Raw genomic sequence first — 26921 nt, forward strand, 5'->3', positions numbered from 1 at the left:
GAGGGCTAACATAGTGAAGGACACATCTATACTGCTTTCAAAAACAAAACTAATCTTGGGATAAAGGAAAACCTCAGAAAAAAGTTACTATTCAGAGCAGGAGGATATTGGTGGTGCAATAGTGGTCCCTGAACTGGTCATTCACCACAAGTACAACCATACTAACTCTTTTAAAGACTTATTGAACTTCTAGGCCATCTTGGTTACATTCTTGGCAGCTACTTTCCAGTCAAACTAGCACAGCTTGAGTCTATTTCAATGGGGACAAAAAAAATCTCCAAAACAGATTATGTTTCAATAACATACTTCAAATCAGCAATAACATCTAAAAACAACTGTATAAAACAGTGGTGTCAAACTCAGTTCCTGGAGGACTGGAGTCCTGCAGAGTTTTGTTCCTACACCATTCCAAACCACATACCATGTAGTTTTCAAATAAGCTTGAAGGACTTGATTAGTTGGATCAGATGTGGACCATGCAAAAAAAAAAAAAAAACTTTATTTCTCTATTGGTTCTATATGGTTCTAAAAGGTTATTTGCTCTTTTAACGGAGCCATTTATGAGAATAGTCTTCATGGAACAGATTTGGAAAAATGTAGCATTACATCACTTGCTCACCAATGGATCCTCTGTAGTGAATGGGTGCCGCCAGAGTCCAAACAGCTGATAAAAACAACACAATAATCCACAAGTAATCCACACCACTCCAGTCTATAACTTAACATCTTGTGACGCAAAAAGCTGCATGTTTGTAAGAAACAAATCCACCATAAAAACTTTTTTAACTTTCAGCCAAAATAAGAGTCCACAGTCCATAATATTGCTTCCTCCAGTAAAAAAACAATTTCTCCCATTTATTACTTCTATTCTGTACTCATTTTACACAACCTTTCAAGATAAAACTTTACAAAAAAAGGCTTATTTCCATCACTTTATTCCTATAAAATGACATGTCATCAAATTATAAACTGATGGATTATTCTTGTAAATGAATGTGACACTGTGTCTGAGATTTATTTGACCATTTAATGCACAAACTCCTGAGTATTTACAAATGAAAGGTAAATTAATCAGACAGTGTATTAATGTGATAAGCAGGGTGAAATAGCAGTAACATCCTAAATCATCCTAAATGTATTTCTGTGTCATGCCCCTTTAAACACAAGAGCATTGATTGATCTAACGCAACTCAATAGTAACTCTTTAATCACAATTATGTCATTTATAACATCGCTTTAGTACAAGCCATTCTCTACTCTTAAAAAAGCCTTGACTCATTTTCTTTTAGAAACAAACCAGAGATGACAGGGGATGTGTTTGTGAGGTCAATGGTTTGAAAGCTGAATCTCCCAGAAAAGGAACACACAATATGCTCTTCGGGGGAAATAAGGCTAGGTTATGACTGCATTCATATTTTTCATTAACTTTCTAAATGTTGCTGGCTTTGATGAGGAACTTTGGGTCAAGGTTTTCCAAACTGACTTATTCCACAGTGACAGACATCAGATATCGTACTGTATGTACTCTCTGGTATGCAAACCCTTATATGTTTCAAATATCAGCGAGATGCTATTGCATCATGGGTGCCAGTAACAAGTTATGTGATACAGATTGCATCTAAGTCTCATAGGACAAATTATCACATCAATAAAAGCTATAAAAAGCTCAAACATCTCTATATATACTGTATAATCACCCCTGGCAAAGATAGTGCTGATTTAAAAAGCAAAATGTAGAGAAAGCTACAGAGGCCTATTAAGCTGATTTACAGAGGTTTCTGTCTGCAACTATAGTCTGCATAATTTATGAAAGTAAAAATCTACTCTTCAGCTCAGTTTGGCTTCAAGGTAAACTTAATTTTTCAATCAGCTGCATTCCATAATTGCTATTTTTAATATTTACATGAATGCACTACTGTGCAAAAGTTTGGGGTGGTCATGTTTTATTTTTATGTTTTTAGTTTTTTTGAAAGAAGTGTCATATGCTCACTAAGGATGCACTTATTTGATAAAAAAATATGTTAAAAAAGTAATATTGTGAAATATTAATACAGTGGCTTCTATTTAAATATTTTTTAATATGAAATTTATTCCTGTGAACTCGTGCATTATGCCAGTCTTCAGTGTCGCATGATGCTTCAGAAATCATTATGTAATATGTTGATTTGTTGCTCAAGAAGCAATTATTTTTCGCAATGTTGGAAACAGATGCTTAATTATTTTTGTGGAAACCGTTAAACCTTTTCCCCAAGATTCCTTGATAAATAGAAAGTTCAAAAGAACAGTGTTTATTTAAAATAGAAATCTTTTAAAACATTATGTCATTACTGTCACATATGACCAATTTAATGGATCCTTAAATTAAACTAAATTAAATTTCTTTGTAAGAAATTAATTACATTTATAAATAAATAAATAAATCTTACTCTGTTTATTTTGCAAATTTATGCTTTACCTGTAACAAATTTGAGAAAATATTGCACACATTTCACATTTTAATACTAAGTTTTTACAGTATAGCATGTGCCCACAAGCAGACAGACAGCTGTTCTTTGTTACAAACAAATGTGTTTCACGTATGCAGGTTTCATAACCAAAATCCCTCATATTCTTCACAAAGCCACCATGCAGACTATACAGTCCAACACTCCTACTATACAGGGTAAAATATTTGCTCTAAGAGGTGAGAAATGATCTACATAAATATTTTTTTCCACTACCTAACTGAGCCAACTAATGTCAGATGTAAGGAGTTAATTCAATTGATGTCCTCTGTGCTTTGTAAAGATTGCTAATGGCTTGCAAGAGCAAGATGTCAGGTCTGAAAAATGTGCAATACTCCCTTGACATTATGATCTGCAAAAAATGCAAACTGATAGGTTCTGTTTAATCTACCTGACTAATTTAGTCTTCAGTCACTAAGACAGCTCCCTAGACTCTTCTCAAAACACTCCTCCTGCATATCCACAAAAATAAGACTGAAAAAGCACCATAAAAAAAATCATAAAAGTATCATCTGAGATGCAACAATTAATTGACCACTAAATGGTTTCAGCCAGTGTGCTTTTGATCAGACATCACACATGGACTATTTTATGGTACTTTTGCATCCTTTTAGATGAATGAAATCCCAATTTATTAAAACTGCTTGGAAAAGAGCAACAATTTCTTCTTTACAGTTCCAAAGAAGAAAGTCATATAGAATAACATGAGAGTGAGTGAGATTCGGTGTAGAAATGCCCAATGGGATGTTATTCATTGCAAATGGTAGGAAAAGCATGATTTCCAGAACTTAGCCTGCAAGTTTGAAAAATCGTATATTCTCATGCAGGCCTCCCAGCAGGCTGATATTGGAGTCAGCAAGTCAAGGAACCTCAAGGGGAACATCAGGGATACAAAACATAACATGAAACCCCCAAGACAGGACAAGAGTCACACAGAAATACATCTCAGGATAACTAAAAAGCCAAGAACTCTAGAATTCCCTCAACCTTATTGCAAACTCAACAACAACAGTTCTGTTTTAAAACCTACTGAGCTGCATATGAAAGCAGTGATGTTACTGTTAACAAAATCTAAAACTATTTAAAATTGTTCTCTGTATTTTTAATAAAGCTAAAATAAAATATTCAATAAATTGAATTTGAACACAATTACGAAAACTTTAATCAAATCTTTACACTAAAATTAAAATGAAATCTGAAAACAAAAATAAAAGCTAATTCAAAACATGAATCAATTCTACAATAATATACAAATAATACTAAAATAACATTGGTAGTTGAGGCATTGCATGCAGGCTTTTAACATAAAAACAACTTTTGGCCAAATTCGAAAGACATCACCCTATGTAGAAGGCAATCCCATAAAGCTCAGGGAAAATTCCACGCAAGATGCTGAACAAAGCATTATAAACATCTTTAGAATTCATTCAATAACAAAAATTATCTATAAAAGTAATGTAGCGAATGTGTGTGCATGCTATGTATTTTCACGCTTATATAAGTACCATTAGTTTTGCAACATGTTAGCGCCAAACTCTACTGAAATCAGTTGAGTCTCTACTTTGAGTGAGAACTGCTATTTTTATGATGCATGTTGTTGTTTTCTATGCAGAGCTTTCCAAATCAGTCACTTACAAGGTCCCATATCAGTTAGTACCTTGAGTACTATGTACACAGACAGCTCACTAGTTTTTAAAACAGAGCTAGTGACTTTATCCTTAAGAACATAGCGCTGTAAATCCAGTTTGAGGCTGCTAAATTGACATGTCTGACAAAAGCAGAAGAACCTGCTGCACATCTGCTTCCGTTTTATATGCAAAAAAGTGATTAGCAACCTGCTTGAAATAACAGAGAATGCAATGAACCACAGCTTAATGTTCTGCTTCTAATGACCACATAACCACATTAAACGGGGGCATTTAGCAAAGGGTATTTTGCTCCCATTCCTTTGAAATGCACTGTGGCTGATAACAGAGCAAAAGCAGATAAGGTTGGAAGTGCCTCTGGGAATCAAAGTTACACTTTAGATGCACTATTTGCTTTCAAGTTTGCTCAAAATGATCTCAGTTTTATGTATTGACTTCGTAGATAATTTTTAAGACAAATAAAGCTAAATGGGGCAACTGTTTATGTAACGTAAGAGAATAGAATCGCTTTTAAATTCACATGAATAGCTCAAATAATTTGGACTTTGCAATTTGAGTCCGCGTTGAGGTATTTGACTTTTGATTGGTGTATTAACAAATCTGAACACAGTTGTTGTTGAGACTGATCTCTTTTGAAACTCAAGAAGTGACACATGTGAGGTAGTTTCCTCAGGAGAAACATCTAAGAAGAAGCAGATTACTTAATTACAATACAAGCTAAAGCACCACAGAAGTTACGACTACAGAAAACAAACTTTCAACTTTAAAACAAAGTTCCCTGGCAAACTCAGTCACAACAGATTTACACATTTAACTGGAGCTGAATGAGATGAATGCCTCTTACCTGAAGATAGGTCCATGGAGAAGCTTCCTTTTGAAAGTCACATACTCATCCATTTAAGAGCACGAGTCCAGAGAGTGTGTGAGCTGAGGTTTCATTCAAACTGTCCCCAGCTGCTCCTCACATTGCCGTGTGCTCTGCCCAATCCAGCCTCCCTCTCCTCTTTCTCTCTCACTGACGGGCCAGTGCAAACGGCCATGGAGGCCACATCACAGGCAAGCACCAAACATTAAACTCAGAGAGAGCCAGGCTCCCAACAGAGCTCCTGCGCCAACTCTTTACGACAACTCTTATCTCTCTGTCCCTCATGCAAAAAACACTTCCTAAATTCCAGAAAATATATATCGCAATCTGTATTGCATGTAGTGTGATGTGTGAACAAAGTTATGCGATGAAGGGTCCTTCTTTTGGAGGTGTGCGTTTAAAATGGTTGTGTCATGAGGAATCTGATTTTCCTTCATTTTTTGGTGTACTTTGCAAACATACTGTAACTTTTAAACTTGGAATAACAATATGCTAAAACAGCTTCTACAACTTTCTGTTGTCACATTTAAACACACAAAAAAAATTCACCTCAACAATGCCAGTTTGGTATTGAGAAACATTATCTGCATGTGGAAAGACAAACTGGTTTGAAGCTTGTTTCATCATACCTGGTTAGGACACAGTCGAAGGGTCAGGGAGAGAGTGGAAAATTGTCATGGAAAACTAAATACTGACTGTTTTTGGCACTACAGAAATGTTGCTAACATTATAAGTGGACCTCAGAGAGAACATAAAATGATAAGAGGAGAAAAGAAGAAAGATAAGACTTCTTCAGGGGAGTCTCTCATGCTTTAATCAAAAGGAACTTGGCTCTTCAGCCAGAGTGGGGCAAAAGAGCACCCAGTGATGACTCAGGAACAGTTGCAAACACTAAAATGATCTTCAAGAGAGTGGAGATGCCAATCTCAGAGGCTAACGGCATGGACACAGATGGAGACACATCAAAAAGAGAGAGGGGGGGGGGGGGGGGAGACACATATCTGGCAACAAAGTTTGCTGGATCATTAAAACCATCTTTAAAAAGAACACATAAATGTTTCCAGGTCCACAGTCTGTCAATAGTTCAAAATATGCAAGGCACAACGTTATGAAAAACGCCTTTTATTGTAAGATTTAGCTACTAACAAGTACTGATCTATATTACACTCTTAAAAAATGAAGGTTCATTATTGGCATTGATGGTTACATAGAAAACCTTTAACATGTACAGCACCCCTATTTTAATAGAGGTAAAATATTCTTTAGATTATTGAAATTTTCTTAACACTAAGAACAAAAAATATTTGAAAAATTGTGAAGAAATAAAATTACATCCTTTCAAATCACCATAATTAAAATGAAGACGTACTATATTGTCAGCTTACGCTAATCAAATATGTAGTACTTGGCTAAAGGTGGTATAATGTTGTAGAGATTATTAAAGTAAAGTGCACTCGAATGTAAGAAATTCCTCATGAAGTCAACATTACTCACAAGCAAACACATCCTGTGTTTTCAGGTAATTTAGAAACTATACAGGACTGTTACATAATACTACAAATGTTACAATTACAGATGGCACATAATGTAAATTTTTCAAATGGGTTGGGGGGGGGGGGTGTTGTTACAGACAACAGCAGGGCTGCCAGGGTTTCACAACAAAACCAATTTCTACTCAAATCTAGCCAAAGTGCGTTTCAAGGGGTATTCCCTAGTAAAAAAAAATCGTATTCCGGGGGGTAAAATACATGTTTTTTGGCAGGGATCATCCAGTACAATTCACATTCCAGAGGCTAAATATCACATTATTGGGGTCGCGTCAACCCGCGGACAAGATAAACAATGCACGGCAACAGTGTTAAAGTAGCCCAATTTCGTAGGGAAACCACGGACTTGGCAACACTAGACACCAGAGTAATGTTTGAGTTACTCTAACTGGCCAAATAAAATAAAATACAAACAATCCAAACTGTTTACTCATCTATTATGAGGCTCAGAAACGCAGCATTCAACTTAGGCAGTCATTGGTGGCATATCCGATGCAATTTTAATAACTACATAATGCTCAATGATAAATACGGATGTGTGAGATGATGAAAAGAAGAATGCATTAAATGTGAATGTAAAATCTAGTTTTAAATGTATGGGCCAAGTTCATAGAAAATGCTATCTTAGTATTTCTGTTGGCTTCATGCACATTTGAAAAAATGTTTATACTATTTTTCTACAAAATTCGACAAAACATTTTCGACAGAATTAATTAATCAAATGGTATGTCAAGTGGTAATCATAATCTTTTTAAAGTATTTTTTAAGTTACAATCAATATTTGTTATTTCAAGTTTTATTGAAATATATATACATTGGCCTGTTATTTAATTGCACAATGCTCATTTACCTAATTTTTACATCATGCACAAAATTAATCTTTAAAAACACTAATAATTATAACAGTTAAATGTTTACTTTAGAAATAAATGTCCATTTTTCATACTGTACATTATAATATTGTGATGCCTAAATTCACTTGTCTTGTAGCTTTTACAGCAATTGATTTTAGTTTTTGGTGTTTTATTTATAATTTATTTAGACAAAATGCTGTTGGATTTTAACATTAGCCATTTACTTTGAGGCAATTACATTAAAAAAATGACTGACTTTTTGGTATCAATCGGAACTGTTATATCAGTGCAGTCTGTTTATCACAGAAGAAGTGTATTCAAATAATTGTCTGTATGAATATAATTTTGAATTAATTTTTGAGTAACTTATTAGATATGGACAAAAAACAACAGTTGCACAAACATCTGCCGTTTTCCAAATCACATATGAAAATACTTCATCCTTCTACCAACTAGCTTTTGACACAGTACAAGATCCCATATGCAGCTAAAAATATTTAAAACTGTGGTATAGAAAACTTAGCCTGTCACAAACCTTGATGTTTTTTTAAAGCCAGAATGGAAACGTGAACATGGAATACCATACCATACCATACCAACTTTATTTGTTAAGCACTTTACAACAACCAAAGTTGACCAAAGTGCTGTACAGAAAAACATGAAGGAAGGAAAAAATAAATAAAATGCTCGTAAGTCTCTGGATAAAAGAGTCTCTGCTAAATGCTTAATTTAATTTTAAATTTTAATTTCTATGCAAGTTTTCTGGTAGGACCAAATAATTTAGGGACCTATTTCACCATTCACCGGTGTGATCACTCAAAATTCATCTAAAACGCATCCGCCATAGTGTTTCAACCATAGACTGTATAAAAATATGGACGTAGTGTCCGTGAAGTCACCCGTAGACTACTGAAGAGAGTTTTTGAAGCCTAAAGTGTGTAGAGCGGGCCGTCGCCATCTTGGCAGCGCGTCACCGCGCGACTCTTCCGGACAATCAAAAATGGGCAAAGGCGGGAGCTAGTTGCTGTAGCCACGCCCACCTAGCGCGACGGCAGTGTCAGCAGCGGCAATCTCCCTGTCACTCAAACGGCCACGCCCTTAATTATGCAGAACTTATATTAAGTCTTAATATAATTTAAACGGATGAGTTATAAAAAAAATTCACCCCCCTCACAGTTGTCATGAAGGGCAAAATGAGCTATTTAGACCAAAATCATTTTTTGAACCAGGCTGTAAACATGTTTTTTCCTGCTGTAAAGTTGGGCATTTTAACATGGGGAGTCTATGGGACTGACTCCCTTTTGCAGCCAGCCTCAAGCGGCCAGTCGATGAATTGCAGTTTTAGCCACTTCCTTATTGGCCTCACGAGAGAGAGCGGGAGGTTGGCGCTCGGTTTCAACGCAGGATAGCAAGTGTGAGTAAAATAACTGTCGCCTTTTAAAGTCCACATGAAATCAAAATTGACTATATTTACTTTGTTTGCCTAAATTGATCGTTTTGTGCTGAACAATTCATCCATGCGAGCCCATCCACTCAAAAAAAAAAAAAAAAAAAAAAATTTTGCCTTCATAATCTTTAATCAAAATCTGAAAATGCCCCTCCCCTCTGCATTGGAGGACCTTCACCGATGACGTAGGCTTGAGGAATTTGGTGTCTGCTTAATCCGTAACCACGCCCATCAAACTGACACTGACAGTAGACAGGCTGCCTGTGTGTGGCGAGCATTGACAGCGCGTGAAAGGAGAGATGGCAAGGAGGTGCATTTTTGTAAATGATCCTCCGTGTGTTCCTGTTCTCATCTTCCTCCTTTTCCTGCTAAAAACTAAATTGCGGTGATTCAGGTGGCGAGTAATCCTCAACAACCGATTGTAAACTTGCATTTAGATCTGCCTCCATTTTTTGAATTAAACACCTACTTATCTAGATCCAATCAGGTGCTAGTTGGAAAATAAGCCACGCCCACTACTTTCCTCATTTATAATTCCGTTTCTCTCGGAAATACGTCACAACACTGGAGAAAAGTCGTTTGCAACTTCCGTTTCACGGGGACTTTAAGGACCGTAATATGAAAAAACTGGCAAGTAAACATCTTTAGAAACCACTTGGAAGCGAATAGCACATAACTGCCATTTACCCATTTGCTTGCAAGCATCGCCAACGGCCCCAGTTTATTATCGTTCATTTTCACAGCACGTTTAACATCACTCTCTTACCTGATCTGGATAAACCCTGCATCAATTGAAAGCCAATTGACCAATATTTCGATAAAACATCATTTCAGTGACAGTTATTCAGTAATTATGCCAGGAAAACGATTCCTATTCCTAATCGGTAAACGTCGAAGTGTTAGCTCGTGGACAAATGTTGATCATGGATCTAGTCAGAAAGAATCATGAGCAGAAACATCTTTATTTTGGGTACGCAATTTCTGTCTCCATGCCAAAAATGGGGGGTGACTGGTAAGGGGTTAACGTATGTAATCATGTCTTTCGGTACAACGTCTTACAAGACTAAACATGCTTCATCGTTTCCAAAAGCCTCTGTTTCCACAGTCCATACTACAACGTGAAAACAGCGTTCCAAACGTATCCGCTCGGGAGACCGTCTAAAGAGCCCGAGGCCAAACGAGAGGAAAGATGCTTTTCCAACAGGAACCTAATAACGTGGACAAGGCTTGAGGAATTGTCAAATCAGGCAACCAATTGCTGAGCTGGTGACACAGTAGGCTACCCATTCATTTTTAGCTTGCCCCATCAAATGTTACTAACCCTTTTTTCTTTTTATTCTTCCTACAGCCAACATCTACAGCAGCCGAAGCAAGTAGCCTTGCACGTACCTCCTCACTGCCGCAGCAGTGTCTGCTCCCGCAGGAGCCTTTCCTATACCTCATCACTGCCGCACCAGTGTCTGCTCCTGCAGGAGCCTTTCCCGTATCTCCCCACTGCCGCAGCAGTGTCTGCTCCCGCAGGAGCCTTTCCTATACCTCCTCACTGCCGCAGCAGTGTCTGCTCCCGCAGGAGCCTTTCCTATACCTCCCCACTGCTGCAGTAGTGTCTGCTCCCGCAGGAGCCTTTCCTGTACCTCCTCACTGCCGCAGCAGTGTCTGCTCCCGCAGGAGCCTTTCCCGTATCTCCCCACTGCCACAGCAGTGTCTGCTCCCGCAGGAGCCTTTCCTATACCTCCTCACTGCCGCAGCAGTGTCTGCTCCTGCAGGAGCCTTTCCTATACCTCCCCACTGCCGCAGTAGTGTCTGCTCCCGCAGGAGCCTTTCCTGTACCTCCTCACTGCCGCAGCAGTGTCTACTCCCGCAGGAGCCTTTCCCGTATCTCCCCACTGCCGCAGCAGTGTCTGCTCCCGCAGGAGCCTTTCCTATACCTCCTCACTGCCGCAGCAGTGTCTGCTCCCGCAGGAGCCTTTCCTATACCTCCCCACTGCCGCAGTAGTGTCTGCTCCCGCAGGAGCCTTTCCTGTATCTCCCCACTGCCACAGCAGCGTCTGTTCACACGCCAAAAAAAAAAATAATCATTTCCGCTTATAGGTATGCCATGCATCCTAGGTTGCGGTGAGAGCATCATGTATCGACAATAGCCAAGACGATATTAGGCCCATTCTCCAATCAACGTTTTTTATTATAATTATTAGGCGGCCTACCATAATTCGGCTATCAAACCGCTCCGTTATCCCATCTCAGCACTGCACTTCACGCTCGCCCGTGCTCTCAAAGGATGACGTGAGCCTGCAGGTGGCAACGAGGTCTCCATCCACAAATAGACATGCATCGTTTGCATATATAAGGTATTCCATCGTACTTTAACAGGTAAATCCGATACGTGCCATATTTTAAAGGAGCTCTCACTAACGGAGTTTAATGCCACAGTAACAGGACAAGCGAGATGACAGCAGTGCCGACTACATGAACTAGCAGTTTTAAATATAGTATTTTATATTTAATGCCAGTTTATCAGTACGTCCGAAAAATATATATTTTTTCGATTATTGGTGATTCCATAGGCTTTTTCGTGCACCTGCATGGTTAAAATGGCAAATAGTAAGCTCAGACAAGTATAAAGAATCTTTCTCTTACTCCACCCATGCACGATTACATCGTCGATATGTACCATCGATCTCATGTGCTGACAATATGACAATTAGACAACGACCACATCGCCGATACATGGCACCTATTTGGGGTACACTGGCACAGGAAATCCAATTTATTTTTGCACGCTTAATTTCGAATACAATGACTGCACCGAGATTTTTCGGACTCATTATCGGAAGCAGCTTATTGGATTTGCTAAACAATTATTCAAGTAAGCCTCACAGCGTCTACCCTCGTAGACAACCAAATCCTCCTTAGTATCGAACTCCCTGTCAGGCGCTGCAAGAGTGCTCCCGGTTGAGCCAACCTTTGCCTTCTCCGTTCAACTATCAGCAAAGCTTACTCGTATGACATCGTCCCATGGTTTCACAGACAAGGCTTAAGCTAGTCCCAGACTAAAATACATGTTTGAGCTGTCTCAACTGAAAATATCTTGCTCTGACACATCTTAAAACATGTCAGTGTCATTGTTCTGTGTCAAGATGCACACCTGTAAAATTTTCCTCTAAGGCATTTTTGTAAAAGTTGCTTAAATATCTTAATTTAACTAAGGCCTAGTCCTGGCTTAAGCATAACCCCATTTGTGAAACCAGGCCCGTGAGTATTAAACTCCTGTCAGATGCTTTCTCGCTTAAGCAATCTTGGACTTTCCATCCGACCACCAGCGAAGCTTACCCGATTAAAAAGCCAGATTAACCCCGGATGCCGGCCATAGCCTCCTGGCCAGATAACCTTACCTTTTTTCTATCCTATGGCCGGCAAGGCTTCTCTCTTCGATGCCAGGAGCTCGAGCTCCCATCGGATGCCGACGAAAGCCTCCCGGCCAGACAACCTCACCTTTTCCATTCTGCGGCCAGCAAGGCTTACCCATTCGTTGCCAGGAGCTCACACTCTCATCGGACGTAGGTGAAAGCCCCCGGCTACCCTTTTGCCATTCTGTCTTACGTACGGAGAGGTTTACCCATCCAATGCCTGGAGTCAAGGCTCCCATTGGACGTAGTTGAGAGCTTCCCAGCTAGACAACCTTACCTTTTCCGTCCTTTGGCCAGCGAGGCTTAACCGTTCGATTCCGGGAGCTAAGCTCCTGTCGGCCGAAGGTAAGAGCCTCCCGGCTGGACAACCTTTTCGTCCTTTGGCCAGCGAGGCTTAACCGTTCGATTCCGGGAGCTAAGCTCCTGTCGGCCGAAGGTAAGAGCCTCCCGGCTGGACAACCTTTCCATCCTTGGCCAGCGAGGCTCACCCGTTCGATGAGAGTGCTCCCATCGGACGCTGGCGAGAGCCTCCTGGCCAGCCAACCACGACCATTCCACGTGGTTTAGGTTACAAAACCTACAAGCAAGCCGTTCGATGCCGCAGGTACCAAACACACAAATAAACCCTCCCTCCTTCCTACGGTCGTCAAGGCTTACCCGTCTCTTGCCGTGAGTAGCAAACTCCCATAAGACGCCGACGACAGCCTAACGACCACACAAACTTACCTTTTCCATCCTACGGCCTGCGAGGCTTTTTGGGGAACAGGAAGTCCCCGTTGGATGCTGGCAAGAGCCTCCTGGCCACCTATCGTTACCTTTTCTGTCACACATCCGGAGAGGCTTACCCGTTCGATGCGTGTGCTCCCTTCGGACGCCGGCGAGAGCCTCCCGGTTAGACAACCTTACCTTTTCCTTTTCTATGGCCAGCGAGGCTTACCCGTTCGATGCGCGTGCTCCCTTCGGACGCCGGCGAGAGCCTCCTGGACAGACTTGCTTTACATTTCCATTCTACGGTCGGCGAGGCTTACCCGTTCGATGCGTGTGCTCCCTTCGGACGTCGGTAACAGTCTCTCGGCCACGCAACTTCCCTTTCCATTTGACGATAGACGAGGCTTAACCGTCCGGCGCTACGAGTCTTGTCCTCTCGCCAAATCCTGCAAAAAAAAAAACAAAAAAAAAAACCCAACAACTCTCAGCTACCCTCAGCTACCCTCACATCTTTTAACCCCACCTGGCGAGGCTTACCCGTTCGATGTTCTGAGTTTAATGCCCCATCGGATGCCGCGAGAGTCCTCCCAGTCGGGTCTTCCTTTCCACTCTCCCTGTCCGGCGAGGCTTACCCGTCTGATGCGTGTGCTCCCTTCAGACGTCTGGCGAGAGTTCTCCCGGTCGGGCCTATGCTTGCCGGCCGCAAGTGAGTCTCATCCATCTGATGCCGTGAGTCGGGATCTCCCTTCGGATGTCGCCAGAGTCCTCCTTGTCGGCCAGCCCAAAGCTTTTTATCTGCCAAACCGAGAGGACCCAGACGTCCGTCATTCTGAGTCTCAATCTCCTGTCGGAGGCTTCATGGGCCCTCTCGGTCAGCTTTAGGCCCTTCGCCCACTGAATAGCAGGGGCTATCAGCCAGTAGGGCCCGTACGCCGACACCGTGACCTATTCCGGTCGAGGCAACTCGGGTCCTCCTGGTCGGGCACCACAACCACGCTGCTCCTCCTCATCGGCCGGTAGGGCTCACCGTTCCAACGCCACAAGCTCCAGTTGAGCATCGGCTCGAGCCCTACCGACTGGGCGCCAACAACTATGTAGTTCACTAGCTGCAGCCGGTAGGGCCTACTCTCCCAATGCCCAGGTCGCTCCCTCTGGAGTACGTAGGCCCTTCCAGCCCGCCAACGAGACGACTTCTCAGGAAACCAAATCAGCCCCCGCCAGTACTCTATGCTTTTTGGGGGGTACATTCTTTAAACTGGCGGCTGTCCTCTTGTACATTTGCTTTTTTGGGGGGTACTCTAGGTTCGGGCCATTCCCGAGCTCGGAGCCCTTCCCCGGACAGCACGCCAAATACGCATACCATACCTCAGCTAATTATATGTAAGCGTGAACTAGTGAAATGAAATTTTATTAATAAGATTCGGGAGGAGCGCATCAGATACTTAGCCTAATCAACACAGGTGGACCATAATCAAGTAATCAATCCCATAGTATAAATATCGCTGACTTCCCTCTATCCATTGACGGTTTATCAGCATCCCTCCTCCACCCCATCTCCTCACTTTGAGTTCACTTTATAAATAGACGGGGAAGGGGGGGTACTCTAGGTTCGGGCCATTCCCGAGCTCGGAGCCCTTCCCCGGACAGCACGCCAAATACGCATACCATACCTCAGCTAATTATATGTAAGCGTGAACTAGTGAACTCCTAGGTTTGTGATACTAGGTTTAATATAGGGTGCTAAGGAGCCCAGATCTACAGGCGGGGTCCCAAAAACCATCACTTCAGTTTTTTTATCATTAAAATTTAAAAAGTTCAGAGCCATCCAGGCCTTTATGTCGTCGAGACAATTGAGTAGTTGTCCAACAGAGTTATAATTTTTCTTTTTAAGAGGTACATAAATCTGACTGTCATCTGCATAACAGTGGAATGAAATGCCATACTTTCTAAGTATGGAACCTATGGAATCACCATGTGGAAAACACTACCTCAGCCAAATATAAAATGTCATACAAACATGACTGAACATATCCATACAGTATAATACAAGCGAAAGTAGCCAATGAAGCGATCAAAGATGGAAGATAAGTCTAGCAACCAATGAAAACCTCCAGCCACAGTATCTATAGCAACAGACTTGATATTCCAGGATACAGCAGATATTCAATAGGACAATGCAGACTTAAATGATTATTATTGGATTTCAGTGCAAAACCTGCGTATTATTTACTAACCATCTGCAATCAAGTCCATCCAGGCATATTAACAATCAACGTAAATTCTAAAGTATTTAAATTCAGTCACTGTTCATCTTTTCAGTGAAAACACAGACCCTTTATTTAAATTAGGTTCATTATAAATTGTATTTTACTCAAAAAACAAAAAACTCAATTAATACCACACTGTTACAATCTATAAAAAGTGGTAAATGTGGGATGTAAAAGTTATAAATTGACATTTCATCCATTAAAATTAAATAATCAAATTATCATAGATTATCTTAAATATGAGGGTATTTTGTTGTACTGCACTGAAATATTTTCCACTAAATTTTCACTTTGAACTATACTTAAAAGTGCATTAACTGGTCAAAAGATTTTTTTTTTATGTTTTTGAAAGACGTTTCTATGATCACCAAAGCTGCATTTATTTAATCAAAAATACAGTAAAACATCAATTTTGTGAAATTTTAAATAACTTTTTTTTTTTCATCTTTTGTAGTGTTGCTTAAAGTAAAAGTGATATACTGTAGTTTCAAGATTTGTATGTATTTCATCTGGAAAATTTGACCAAAATACTCAAGTATAAAATGTATGCAGTGCATTGACCATGAGGCAGCAGCTATTCATCGAAGGTTGATTTCTATTACCCCGTTCATCATTTATTCCACGTTTTTTTCTCTAGTTTTATGTGCACTGTTCACCAGATCTCCATATCATAGAAGTACTGTAAATTTCATTCCTTTACCTCTTTTATCTATATATCTGTCTTGAAAGGTGTTTATGTTTTTTTAAATCCCTTTGAATCTAAATTTAATGCAGGTAGGAAGCTGAACAAATGTCTCGCATCACATGTTGCCTTTTTGGTCTCTATGGCAACAAACTGCTGTTGCTTTCTCCACATTCCCATCACCTCATGATTAACAACATTTGTTCCACAATACAAATGCACTCTTTATCAAATGTGTTACCACTGCATCTTAAAACAGCTTGAACATGTGTCAGGAATTTCACTTTCAGGGACAGATGTAGTACGAGAGCTCTAAGTTATATTGCAATGATGAGTTAGCTCTTTTTCTTCTAACATTTCTTGCACAAAACATGCAAAATTTGTATTTTTAGGGGTACAACAGCTTGTCACTGTAGCAGTTCCCTTAAAGTGACAACGTTGTACCTTACAGTATGTGCCACTTAAAATATCATTGGGGTACATAATAATACTCTAAGGTACAATATATACAAATGTATAGAGCTTTTACTGTCCCAGTAACAAGCTATTTTTTTTTTTTTTTTGCACATTCAAAAAAAAAAAAAACACACACACACATACAAAAATTAGTCAATTGTTGACATACAGCCAGAGTTCAGCTAGGAAATGACTATGGATCGAATGTCTCAGATATTTTGGTTTTGAAAGAATTTAATGAGAAATGTTTGTGGTTAAACTGAGATCTCTGTCATTTGATTGTACAATTAATTTTGTGCAAAATAGTACATTCATGGATATTACATCTCATGTACATCTTTTTTGAAAAATTTGATGAGAAATGTTAAATTAGGGTAATATTGAGATATCTGACTTTCGGACAAGGTATATTTGCAAACTGAGCACATTTTGAAAACAGAAAAATAATACAGATATTATTTCTCGGATAATTTGATGAGAAATTTGATGTTCACTTTGAGATCTCTATTTCTGATTGAACAAGACATCTTGCAAATCTGAGTACAGTTTGAGATATTACTGAGACCTCTTCTGAAACTCTACACAAGATTTCTCTATGAAAGATTTCTAGGGTCTATTCTCAGGAGAAAAAACAGGAAACTCTGAATTTGATCGATATGCTGTCTATTAAAGACATTTTTTTATTTTCTATGGGAGATTTCTCTCTGAACTACTTCATACTGTATGTGTCATAATCACAGAAACTTGTGACCTCCCACACAAAACTGCTGAAGTGTGACTACATTCCTCATCTAGTTACACTGGTGGCTCTCAGCTTATACACCTTAGTTTTTCAGTGAAAAAAAAAGAAACATTGTGTGGATATTTTTAGCAATGTTCACTCAAAAACTGAGATGCATAAGCTAAGATCAGTGAAGCCTACAATCAGTCAGTTCCAAATAGAAATACAAAACCTGTGCTAATTGAAAGAAAACAAGTTGATAAAAAGATTGAATCCAATATTTGGTAATAATATAGCTTAACAAAATTTATAAGCATTTCTTTGAAAGTAGGTCATTTTTAACAGTAGCAAGAATTGGAAAAAATCCACAAAACGTACAAAAATTATTACAATTGTTATACCTTGTGTAAGCAAAGTCAATACAATTATGTCCAGTGTGATAACATTAACTAGCATTTTTTGGGAAAAATGTCAAGACCAAAATTACACGAGGGGTAATGTAGCAGTCGCCAAAACTGCACTTTATAATCAACAGAAACGTATCATCCATTGGTTTGGACTCTAATTTAATGTATTGATTGTTACAGTTTTTGTTCTTTAGGTATGTGAGATCCATCATTGAGGCAAATCTCAGTGGTCTTCCTGCACTCTCCAGAGCCATGTGGCCCAGTCATGTGATTTCAGTAAGTGTCCTGTATGGAACCAGTGCTGCGCTTAATGTCCAAATAAATGACAGATCTGTTCTAGTGGGGCAGTGGAACACAAAGCTGTGAGTTTGAGACAGCAAGACGTAGGATTAATTAGCACGCGCAGGCGAACATGCTGTTAATTAGCTTGTCTGTAGCGCATTCTGTTAAGACTGAGCCCCGACTGAAAGCCCTCGGGAAGCATGAGTCATTCCCTGCAGGAGGCTGAAGAAAGCATCACTCAGGCTCCTTTTACATCACTCGTGCCATTATGAGGCTAAAGAGTGTGTTGCTAGTGGTAACAGCCTTTTTGATGAAATTCCTTAGATGATGATATTATGAGAATTGATTTGACATTTCAAGTAAGCATGGAACTTCTTATTAAAAAAATCTACACACACATAAAATAAAATCATTTCTGTGATTCAAGGTGGCAGTAAATCCAACTTAAGGATAATGTGAAGACTGTTCAGATTGTGTTTTTCTGTGCTAATGGCCTTGATGGCTTTTGACTGAATATTTGATTATTTTATATCAAAATGAGGTAATATTAGCTGTTGATTCTTAATTATGAAAACACACAAACATCATTCAAACAGCCGTTTGACCTTAATAGACTTTGAAATTAAAGGAACACTCCACATTTTTTGAAAATAGGCTCATTTTAACTCCCCTGAGAGATGAGTTTTACAGTTTTCGAATCTATCCAGCCGATCTCCAGGTCTGGTGGTAGCACTTTTAGCTTATCTTAGCATAGATCATTAAATCTTATTAGACCTTTAGCATCTCGCTCAAAAATGTCAGAGTTTCTATATTTTTCCTTTTTAAAACAAGACTCTTCTGTAGTTACATCGTGTACTAAGACCGACGGAAAAAGAAAAGTTGTGATTTTCTAGGCCGATATAGCTAGGAACTACAGTATACTCTCATTCTGGCGTAATTATCAAGGAACTTTGCTGCCGTACCATGGGTGCAGCATGTCCAATGATATCACACAGCACCTGAAAACAGTCCCCAGCAACTCTGCTATTGCTGCAACTACACAAACTAGCTTTGCAAAACTAGCAAAAAAAAACAAAAGATATTTTGAAGAATGTTGGAAACCAAACAGATGATGGTAGCCATTCTATGGGAGTCAATGGCTATACCATCAACTTTTGGGTTACAAACATTCTTTAAAATATCTTCTTTTGTGTTCTGCAGAAGAAAGAAACTCATACAGGTTTGGAAGAAGTTGAGGGTTAGTAAATGATGACAGAATTTTCATTCTTGGATGAACTATCCATTTAAGTCATTATTCACTTTTAATTTTCTCATCTGCCATAGCGGTCAAATCTAACACGATGACAATGATGTCAATTCATCTATATGCATCTATAGCGATGAAAAAAATCAATGGTAAGTGTCAATTTCGAGGGTTGTTCAGGTTTCTAGCAGTACCATTTCTAATCCTTGAGTTCTTTTATTCTTGACAGACTTGAATTTAGCTCTGAAAATTTGACATGATGTCATGGAAACAGAATCAAAAATGTTTAGGGTTAGGTTTTTTTTTTTTTTTTCATAGCCAACCACAGCAGGTTTCTTCCGATCTAAAACTGATAAAGCAATCATAATTTAACCGTATAGCCTCACACTGTGATATGTTGCTTTATGAACCATCATACGTGAGCGCGGAGCAGATAGTGCTGATATCAAGAATAAATTGGTTTTTGTTTTGTTTTCTGTTCACTTCTGTTTCTTTTTAGCTCACAGCCAGCTTTTGTGCTTTGCAGCTTTACACTGATAGCAAGTTAGAAAATAATTGAGAATGGACAGTTGGTAATTTCTTTTTGATAGGTTTTCTCAACGTATTGAAGACATTTTGTTGTGAAAGCACTTCCTTTATGCTTCTACAATCAAACAGAAAAAAGCCAAGTTAAGAAAGCAAGGATCTGGTTGTTTTCCGAAATCATTAGAAGCAATGATTGCATGGTAATGCATTGTTACACTTTCAATTTCAGGCAAAATTGTTTGTCAGGGAGCCGTTCTCTTTCCAGGTCATGATCTAATCAAGTCAAAGTCATCCGGCCTTATTTAGACAGTCAACATCAGGTGGATATAAAACACAAAGTAAGAGAGGCTAAAACATTAGAAGAGAGAGATTAAACAAGCAAGGAAAAATTGTGGTCTAAACTGCTCTCAGGAAATTGCTCAGATCACTGGACAGCTTCTAAATACAGATGCAGATAGCTGTCCTACAAGCTTATTGTTCCGGGCACACATATGGTGTCACACTCTGGTATTCAAGTTCACTAAACAAATTGTTTAGCTGCCAGCTGAAGCCTGTTCACACTGACAGCAATTTGAGGTTTGTGCACTGTTGGTTGTGAAGGCGCTCCTGCTGCGGGATGTCTTGAATTTATTTGAGCGCTTTTGAAATATCTGATCACAAATTAGATAAAAATACGATGTCATTCTATTTTTTTCTTGCAGCTAAAATTAACATTATGCAGAAAAGAAAGTTTTTACACTACCTTTCAGAAGTTTGGAGTCAGTAAGATTTATTAATATTTCTAAAAGAACAAGTCTCTTATGGTCAACGAGGCTGCATTTATTCGATTTAAAAAATACAGTAAAAATAGTAATATTGTGAAATATCTGTTTTCTATTTGAATGCATTTTAAAATGCTATTTATTCATGTGATGCAAAGCTGAATTTTCTCCAGTCTTCGGTGTTACATGATCCTTCAGAAATCATTCTAATATGCTGATTTGGTGCACAAGAAACATGCCATATTATATTATATTATATTATATTATATTATATTATATTATATTATATTATATTATATTATATTATATTATATTATATTATATTATATTATATTATATTATATTATACATTGTTGAAAATGATTATTGGTTACTTTGTTGATACAAGTTGCTCTCAGTGTAAATAAGGAATTAAAGTGACAGTTCACATGAAAATACAGGTTTTGTCATTAACTCACCCTTGTGTTATAAATTACTTTTTGCATGGAACACAAAGCGATACATTTAACAAAATCCTCAACAAATAAATGTGGATGGAGATCAAGGGCAGCAGTGTTTACTGTTCACTTTCGAATGACATGATGGTGAGTAAATGATGACAGAACATTTTTAATGAACTGTCCTTTTAAATAAAAGTGCACTAAACTAAACATGCTTTTTAGCTTGCTTTATTAAACACACGAGGAACAAACGTAAATGGCTCTCTCAAGTAAATCATAGACATGCAGAGGAAGTGGATAAAATAAACTAAAGCATTCATTCTCACCACATGCAAGAGTGTGTGTGGCTTATTTCTGACAAGAAGCAGAAACAGACGCTCACTTCTGGCATGTTCATGGTTGCTTCTCTGACAACTCCGAAACAATATAGATTAATAAGATACACGTTCCCAAACAAGCTCAAGTAACACAAGACCTTAAAGACTTTTTGCTCACAGGATGCCGGTCTGTGTGTTAACATCTGCCAATTTCTGGACAGCTGGAAATGAACAAAGATCCAGAGAACAGGACACACTCAGTTGCCAGGAGACGTCACCAGAATGTTTTAGCAAATGCTGGAGAGGGGGTACGAGGCCTGAGACAGGAACCTGTTGACAGGAAGCCCACACAACACAATACAGAAATATCTGGAAGGCCTACTGTGTAGATGTCACATTTTCTTTCTCATATTAGCAGCTAGCTTTAAAATACACACAGCATGATGATTGAAACACACACACAAAAAAAATGTGTGCTTATGGGCTCATTCTGTGATTGGCTTAAGAAGTTGGCCCGTTTTAAATAAGAAATAGACTTTAAATAGCCATAAACAATAATTTGCTACTTGCTATTGCTAATCACAAGCAGGTGAATTTTTCAGAATTTGACTGAACGAAGATATGTAGTACAAGATAAGCCATCAATATGTATTTTTTTTTTCCAAAAGAGAAAGACTACATTTTAAATGTACATACGTGCTAAACAATAATTTTGTCAATGCTTATTAGTAAATTAACATATGACCTCAGAACTGATAGACACTGGCTAAAGTCGGTACTTAACCCGGTAACAAGAATATGTACTATGAATATTTTGCTGAAGCTCCATTAAGTTAAGATAATATTACAAGCAAAAAGTTCAGAGAATGTTTCCTGTTAGCTGGGTATAAACATTTAAGTTTTTTTGTTTGTTTTTTGTTTCTTATTTTCCTTACATTTACAGAAAGCTTTTTTAGTATTTGTGCAAAAAAAAAAAATATATATATTATTTTATTATATATATATAAATTTTTTTTTTTTTGCATAAATACTAAAAAAGCTTTATATATATATATATATATATATATATATATATATATATATATATATAGGTGTGGAATTGATACTTTATCTATGATTTTTTTTTTCTCTTTACTTACTGACATACATAGAAAGCTAATTTACCATTTATACAAGAAACACAAATGCAAATGATGCACATTTTTTGTGGATTTGATGCTTTATCTCAGAGAATGATGGAAAAGGTTTTCATCACACAAGCCTGTTTTATACATGGTCTTTTACACTTCAACAGCTAATGACACAAAATTGCTGGATAGCTACCCGACACTCGTTGTGCTACGCTCTATTCTTTTCTATTGTGTTTTCAGAGAAAGAGGCCCATACAATGCTGCCTCACACATGAACATCCAGCTTTTCACACTTTTATGTATACTCAACATCCTTACAGACAGCGTTGTTCTAATGCAGTGGTTCTCAATTCCAGTCCTCATGTACTCTCCATATTTTGCAAGTCTCTCTTATTTAACACACATGATAACGAGCTCATTTGAATAGAGCTCCATGCATGAACTGTGTACCGATTGACAGCGTCCCAGCACAGGGTTCACTGATACCTACTCCCTGAGCACGGGAAATCCTTAGTTTACTTCGAAACATTCATTCATGGATTTGCGCTATGCCATGGACTGCAGCATGTTTACACACAGATGAAACTTACTAGAGAAGTGTGAAGTGTGACATAATATACCTTTTGACAATATAAAGAACTTATTGCGCATTGTAAAGATTCCATTGCCATTTAGGGTTTCTCATGGAACTATAGATGCCAATAGAGAGTGTGGTGGTAAGATGTTATTTGGACATAACCGTGTTACTTTTCTTCCTCACACTGATAATGAAATCAAGTTTGTAAATGTCTGGTCTGATATGTTTAGAAACGTAATCATATTCAGTTTGGGTGACTATGATTTGGTGATTATAATTTCACAAAGTCATCTGAAGCCATTCCATAGCTTAATGTGAGGGACAGAAGACTATTTACATCATTAAATTAAAGTTTACGGAAACCTCGTCTTCCCTCCTCTGCGGCTGTCAATCATTCTCCATTCAGTATTGAAACAGCGCCTGCGCCTCGTCCGGTTACGGCAGGATGCACGGTAAAACTCTCTCCAATATGATATTCACGTTATAATGCTTGATCTGTAGATAAAAAGGCTGTGGATTTGCATAAAATGACTTTATTTTGTGTATTTGTATTTTATGTTTGTTGCTGTTTTTAAACGACTTGCTTGTGCCTGTTAGATCACACACATCACAAGGACTATGAATCAGCATCAAACGTACAATAACTGGAATTTAAAACTGTGAAGAAACAAATGATCAATAAACTGTTGGACAGATATACACTAGAATTTGTGCGCTCGACATTTCTTAGCTTTGTGCTGTGAACTTTTAAATGTTTTAAAAGCCATGAACTTTTGCTTTGTGAGCTGTTTTGAAGCGTTTCATATTATCATGGTTTTGCACACTGAACGATTTTTAAAAACGTATATATTTTTAGCCTGCACAATACATTTAAAATAAGCATAATTTAATTGTATAACATGTTTAGATTGTATAAAATTACTGTGCAGATTTTTTTCAAGAATAACGTTTTGCTGCTGATACACTCACTAAGTTTAATAAAAATACATAATACATTTATTTAGGTGTTAACTGTAATCTTACACTGCAAAATGATAACTTACAAAGGATTAAATTCATCACAATTATGTAAGTATCTGGATATTGCCGCGGGGCGAGGGCTTCGATAACCTCTCTCTTTTTTGACCATACATGTTTGCATCCCTGATATCCAAGCAAACTTATGGAAGAAGATAATATCTAAATGTCAGTATCGTTGCTAGGTCTACACAATGTTGTGATGTTAACCACGTAACTTCATTCGTCTTGGCTGTTGCATTGCGATAAAAAATACATTTGAGTAATCAACAGGCTATCTGCCCATGTTAAGTAGGGAGGGATGGTTAGGCAGCTAAATGTAATGCATGCCCTTACGTTTTTTTCCTTCTAATAGTTATCATGAAACGAGGAAGGGACATTGCGTCTTTTTTTGCCCCAGTAAACAAAAAAGGGAGAGAAACAAATCAAGGTATTGCGAGAGTTGAGGAGCAGGAAGAGGGAGAGCCAGAGGAGTCGGTGGAGGTTGGAGAGAGGGCATGTGATGAAAGTGAGGGCTCTGACACACACAGAGAGAGAAATTCCAGAGGGTGAGGAGCATGTAGAAGAGGGTGAGGAGAATGAAGAAGAGGGTGAGGAGCATGAAGAAGAGGGTGAGGAGAATGAAGAAGAGGGTGAGGAGCATGTAGAAGAGGGTGAGGAGGAAGAAAACATTCAGGGACAGGGAGAGGAACAGCCAGAGGGACAGAAAGTGGATCCATGTGGATCAAGTACTGCACTATCAGGTTTGTGATGAAGAAGGTTCTTACTATTTGCAAAGCAGTGCAATTATAATTTCATTGTAGGCCTACTGTGTGTCCTTACAATGGTGCTTTCTGCTGTAAATTGTTTTTTTGTGTCAAAATGGCACTAATGTTTATTTTTTTAAGTAAATACATGGCCTACATTTTGAATACATGATTCATGACCTACAATACATGCAAATATACATGCATAAGTAAATAAATGCTGTAGTTTGTGCCTTATGTTTAATGTACATCTTTCTACAGATATCAGCAAGTCCAAGAATTATGTACCAGTACAGCCCAACTTGAATATATTCCCAGCCGCTTTGATGGGGGACAGAAGACGGAGCTTCAGGCCAAACTGGTATAATCTTCATCCATGGCTTGAGTATTCTGTCATGATGGACTCTACATATTGCTATGCATGTAGACATTTTAGCACACCAAATGCCCCAGACACTGTTTTTGTTTCAACACCTGGTTTTAGAAACTGGAAAAAAGCAACTATGAGAGATGCAGGGTTTTCAGTACATGCAAAGTCTGAACGACACAAGTGTGCAATGATAGCATGGAGGGATTATCAAAGAGCTGTTAAAACTGATGCAACACTAGCAAATGTTCTTGACAAAGAACACACTAAACAAGTACAAGAAAATCGGCGTATATTTAAACAATTGGGGAAGTGCTGTTACTACTTACAGCTACACAAAACATAGCACAAAGAGGACACGATGAATCTGTAGAGTCCAATAACAAAGGAAACTTTAGGGAAATTCTTAAAACACTTGCTAACCACGACCCACGTGTTAAGAGAAGATTAACTTCCATTCACAATGCAAAGTACACAAGCAAGATGATCCAGAATGAGGTTTTGGGTTGTTTGGCAGAAGTGGTTCGGTCTGAAATCATAGAAGAAGTGAAGAACATTGAGATTTTTTTTCTTTGTTGCAGAGTCTTTATATTTTTACCTCTGCCTCATATGTGCACCCAAAATGGCTGTCTCTCCAAAGAGAAATGTATGGCAGAACAAGAGAGCTGCAACGTTTAAGCGACACACGTTGGGCATGCCGATTTCTAGCCCAACGTAATATTATGGACACTCTACCTGCCCTTAAACAACTACTGCAAGAGATTGCTCAAGAACGTCATAGTGAAAGAACTGTTGAGGCCCGAGGTCTTCTGGCTCAAATTGACCTAGAATTTGTTGTGCATCTTGTTAATCTGCGTAAGTTGTTTGGGGAGACAAAGCTACTGTCTGACATGTTACAGTCACAAACTGTAGATCTGTCAAGAGCGGTTGACTTAGTAAATGCTTTAGTCCAGACATTGAAAGACCAAAGGCAGGAGTCTTTCTTTGATAAGTTGTGGGATGAAGCATTGAATATTTCTGAGCAGTGTGATTCTGCAACGTCAGAGGTGAAACGTCAGAAAATGCTGAGCTCTAGACTCAGTGGCTACTGCACACTAAGCACTGTTGGTCAGAGGGAGGTAGAACGTGACAAAGATATGTTTCGTACGTCATTTTTCTATCCTGTAATTGACAGCATGCTCAATGAGTTGAACAGACGTTTCTCCAATACCAACTGTGAGCTTATGAGAAGCATACAGTCTCTCAGCTCTCAGAGTGATGCCTTTTTAAAGGAGAGCGATTTTTTTTTCATTTGGCCGTTTGTTTAATGCAGACATTGATGATTTAGGGCATGAGCTCCATCAATTTAAGAGAGTTTTGGACAGAAAAATACAGAGTGGTGAAGTTAAAAAGCCATGCAGTACAGTTGAGCTGGTTTGTTTTATTGAGCCATACAGGGAAGTTTTCTTTGAGCTCTTCAGACTGTGCAAGATTGCTGTTACCCTTCCTGTAAGCTCAGCCTCTTGCGAACGCAGTTTCTCCACAATGAAACTGATTAAAACCTTCCTGCGGTCCACCACTACTGATGAGAGACTCAGTGATCTTGGTGTCCTGAGCATAGATTCCAGAAGGGCCAAGGCTCTGGATCTTGATGTATCTGTGGACCGATTTTCCAGACAGCACAACCGCCGTATCCTGTTGCTGTAGTGTATCTATATTTTATTAAAATTCAATTGTTCCAGCATTGTTGTGCCAATTCAAAAACTTAAATGTGGACTCAACTGTCCACAGAAGTGAGGCTTCTATAAATAGGAAATGGCACATTGTTGTACCCTGGTGTTTTATTTTCGCAATGAATTGACTCCCTGTATTTGTACCCTGTACTGTATTGTTTCATTTTTTTTATGGCCTACCTCTTTTGCACCTGCACTCACTCTTGTACAAAATGAATGTTAATATGATTTTAAAGTAAAATAAAGTTTATAATCTTTAAATAAAATGTGTTGCCATTTTTAATGTGCCCCTC

At 38.6% G+C, this 26921-nt stretch overlaps 1 protein-coding gene across 2 annotated transcripts in view; it reads right to left on the minus strand.

Annotated features, from left to right (window-relative positions):
* Positions 1 to 26921, minus strand: part of LOC132153158 (dual specificity calcium/calmodulin-dependent 3',5'-cyclic nucleotide phosphodiesterase 1A-like) — a 72407-nt gene that overhangs the window by 39012 nt on the left and 6474 nt on the right. The window contains exon 1 of one of the 2 annotated variants that reach the window (XM_059562465.1): positions 4995 to 5283. The exons of the other annotated variant lie outside the window; for it this stretch is intronic. Within the exon in view, the coding sequence (XP_059418448.1) occupies positions 4995 to 5047 (53 nt within the window). The 5' untranslated portion in view covers positions 5048 to 5283. Of the gene's footprint in view, positions 1 to 4994; positions 5284 to 26921 lie in introns of those variants that run through there. 2 annotated transcript variants of the gene reach the window in all.

The sequence above is a fragment of the Carassius carassius genome, chromosome 11, assembly GCF_963082965.1.
Source record: "Carassius carassius chromosome 11, fCarCar2.1, whole genome shotgun sequence".
NCBI lineage: Eukaryota > Metazoa > Chordata > Actinopteri > Cypriniformes > Cyprinidae > Carassius > Carassius carassius.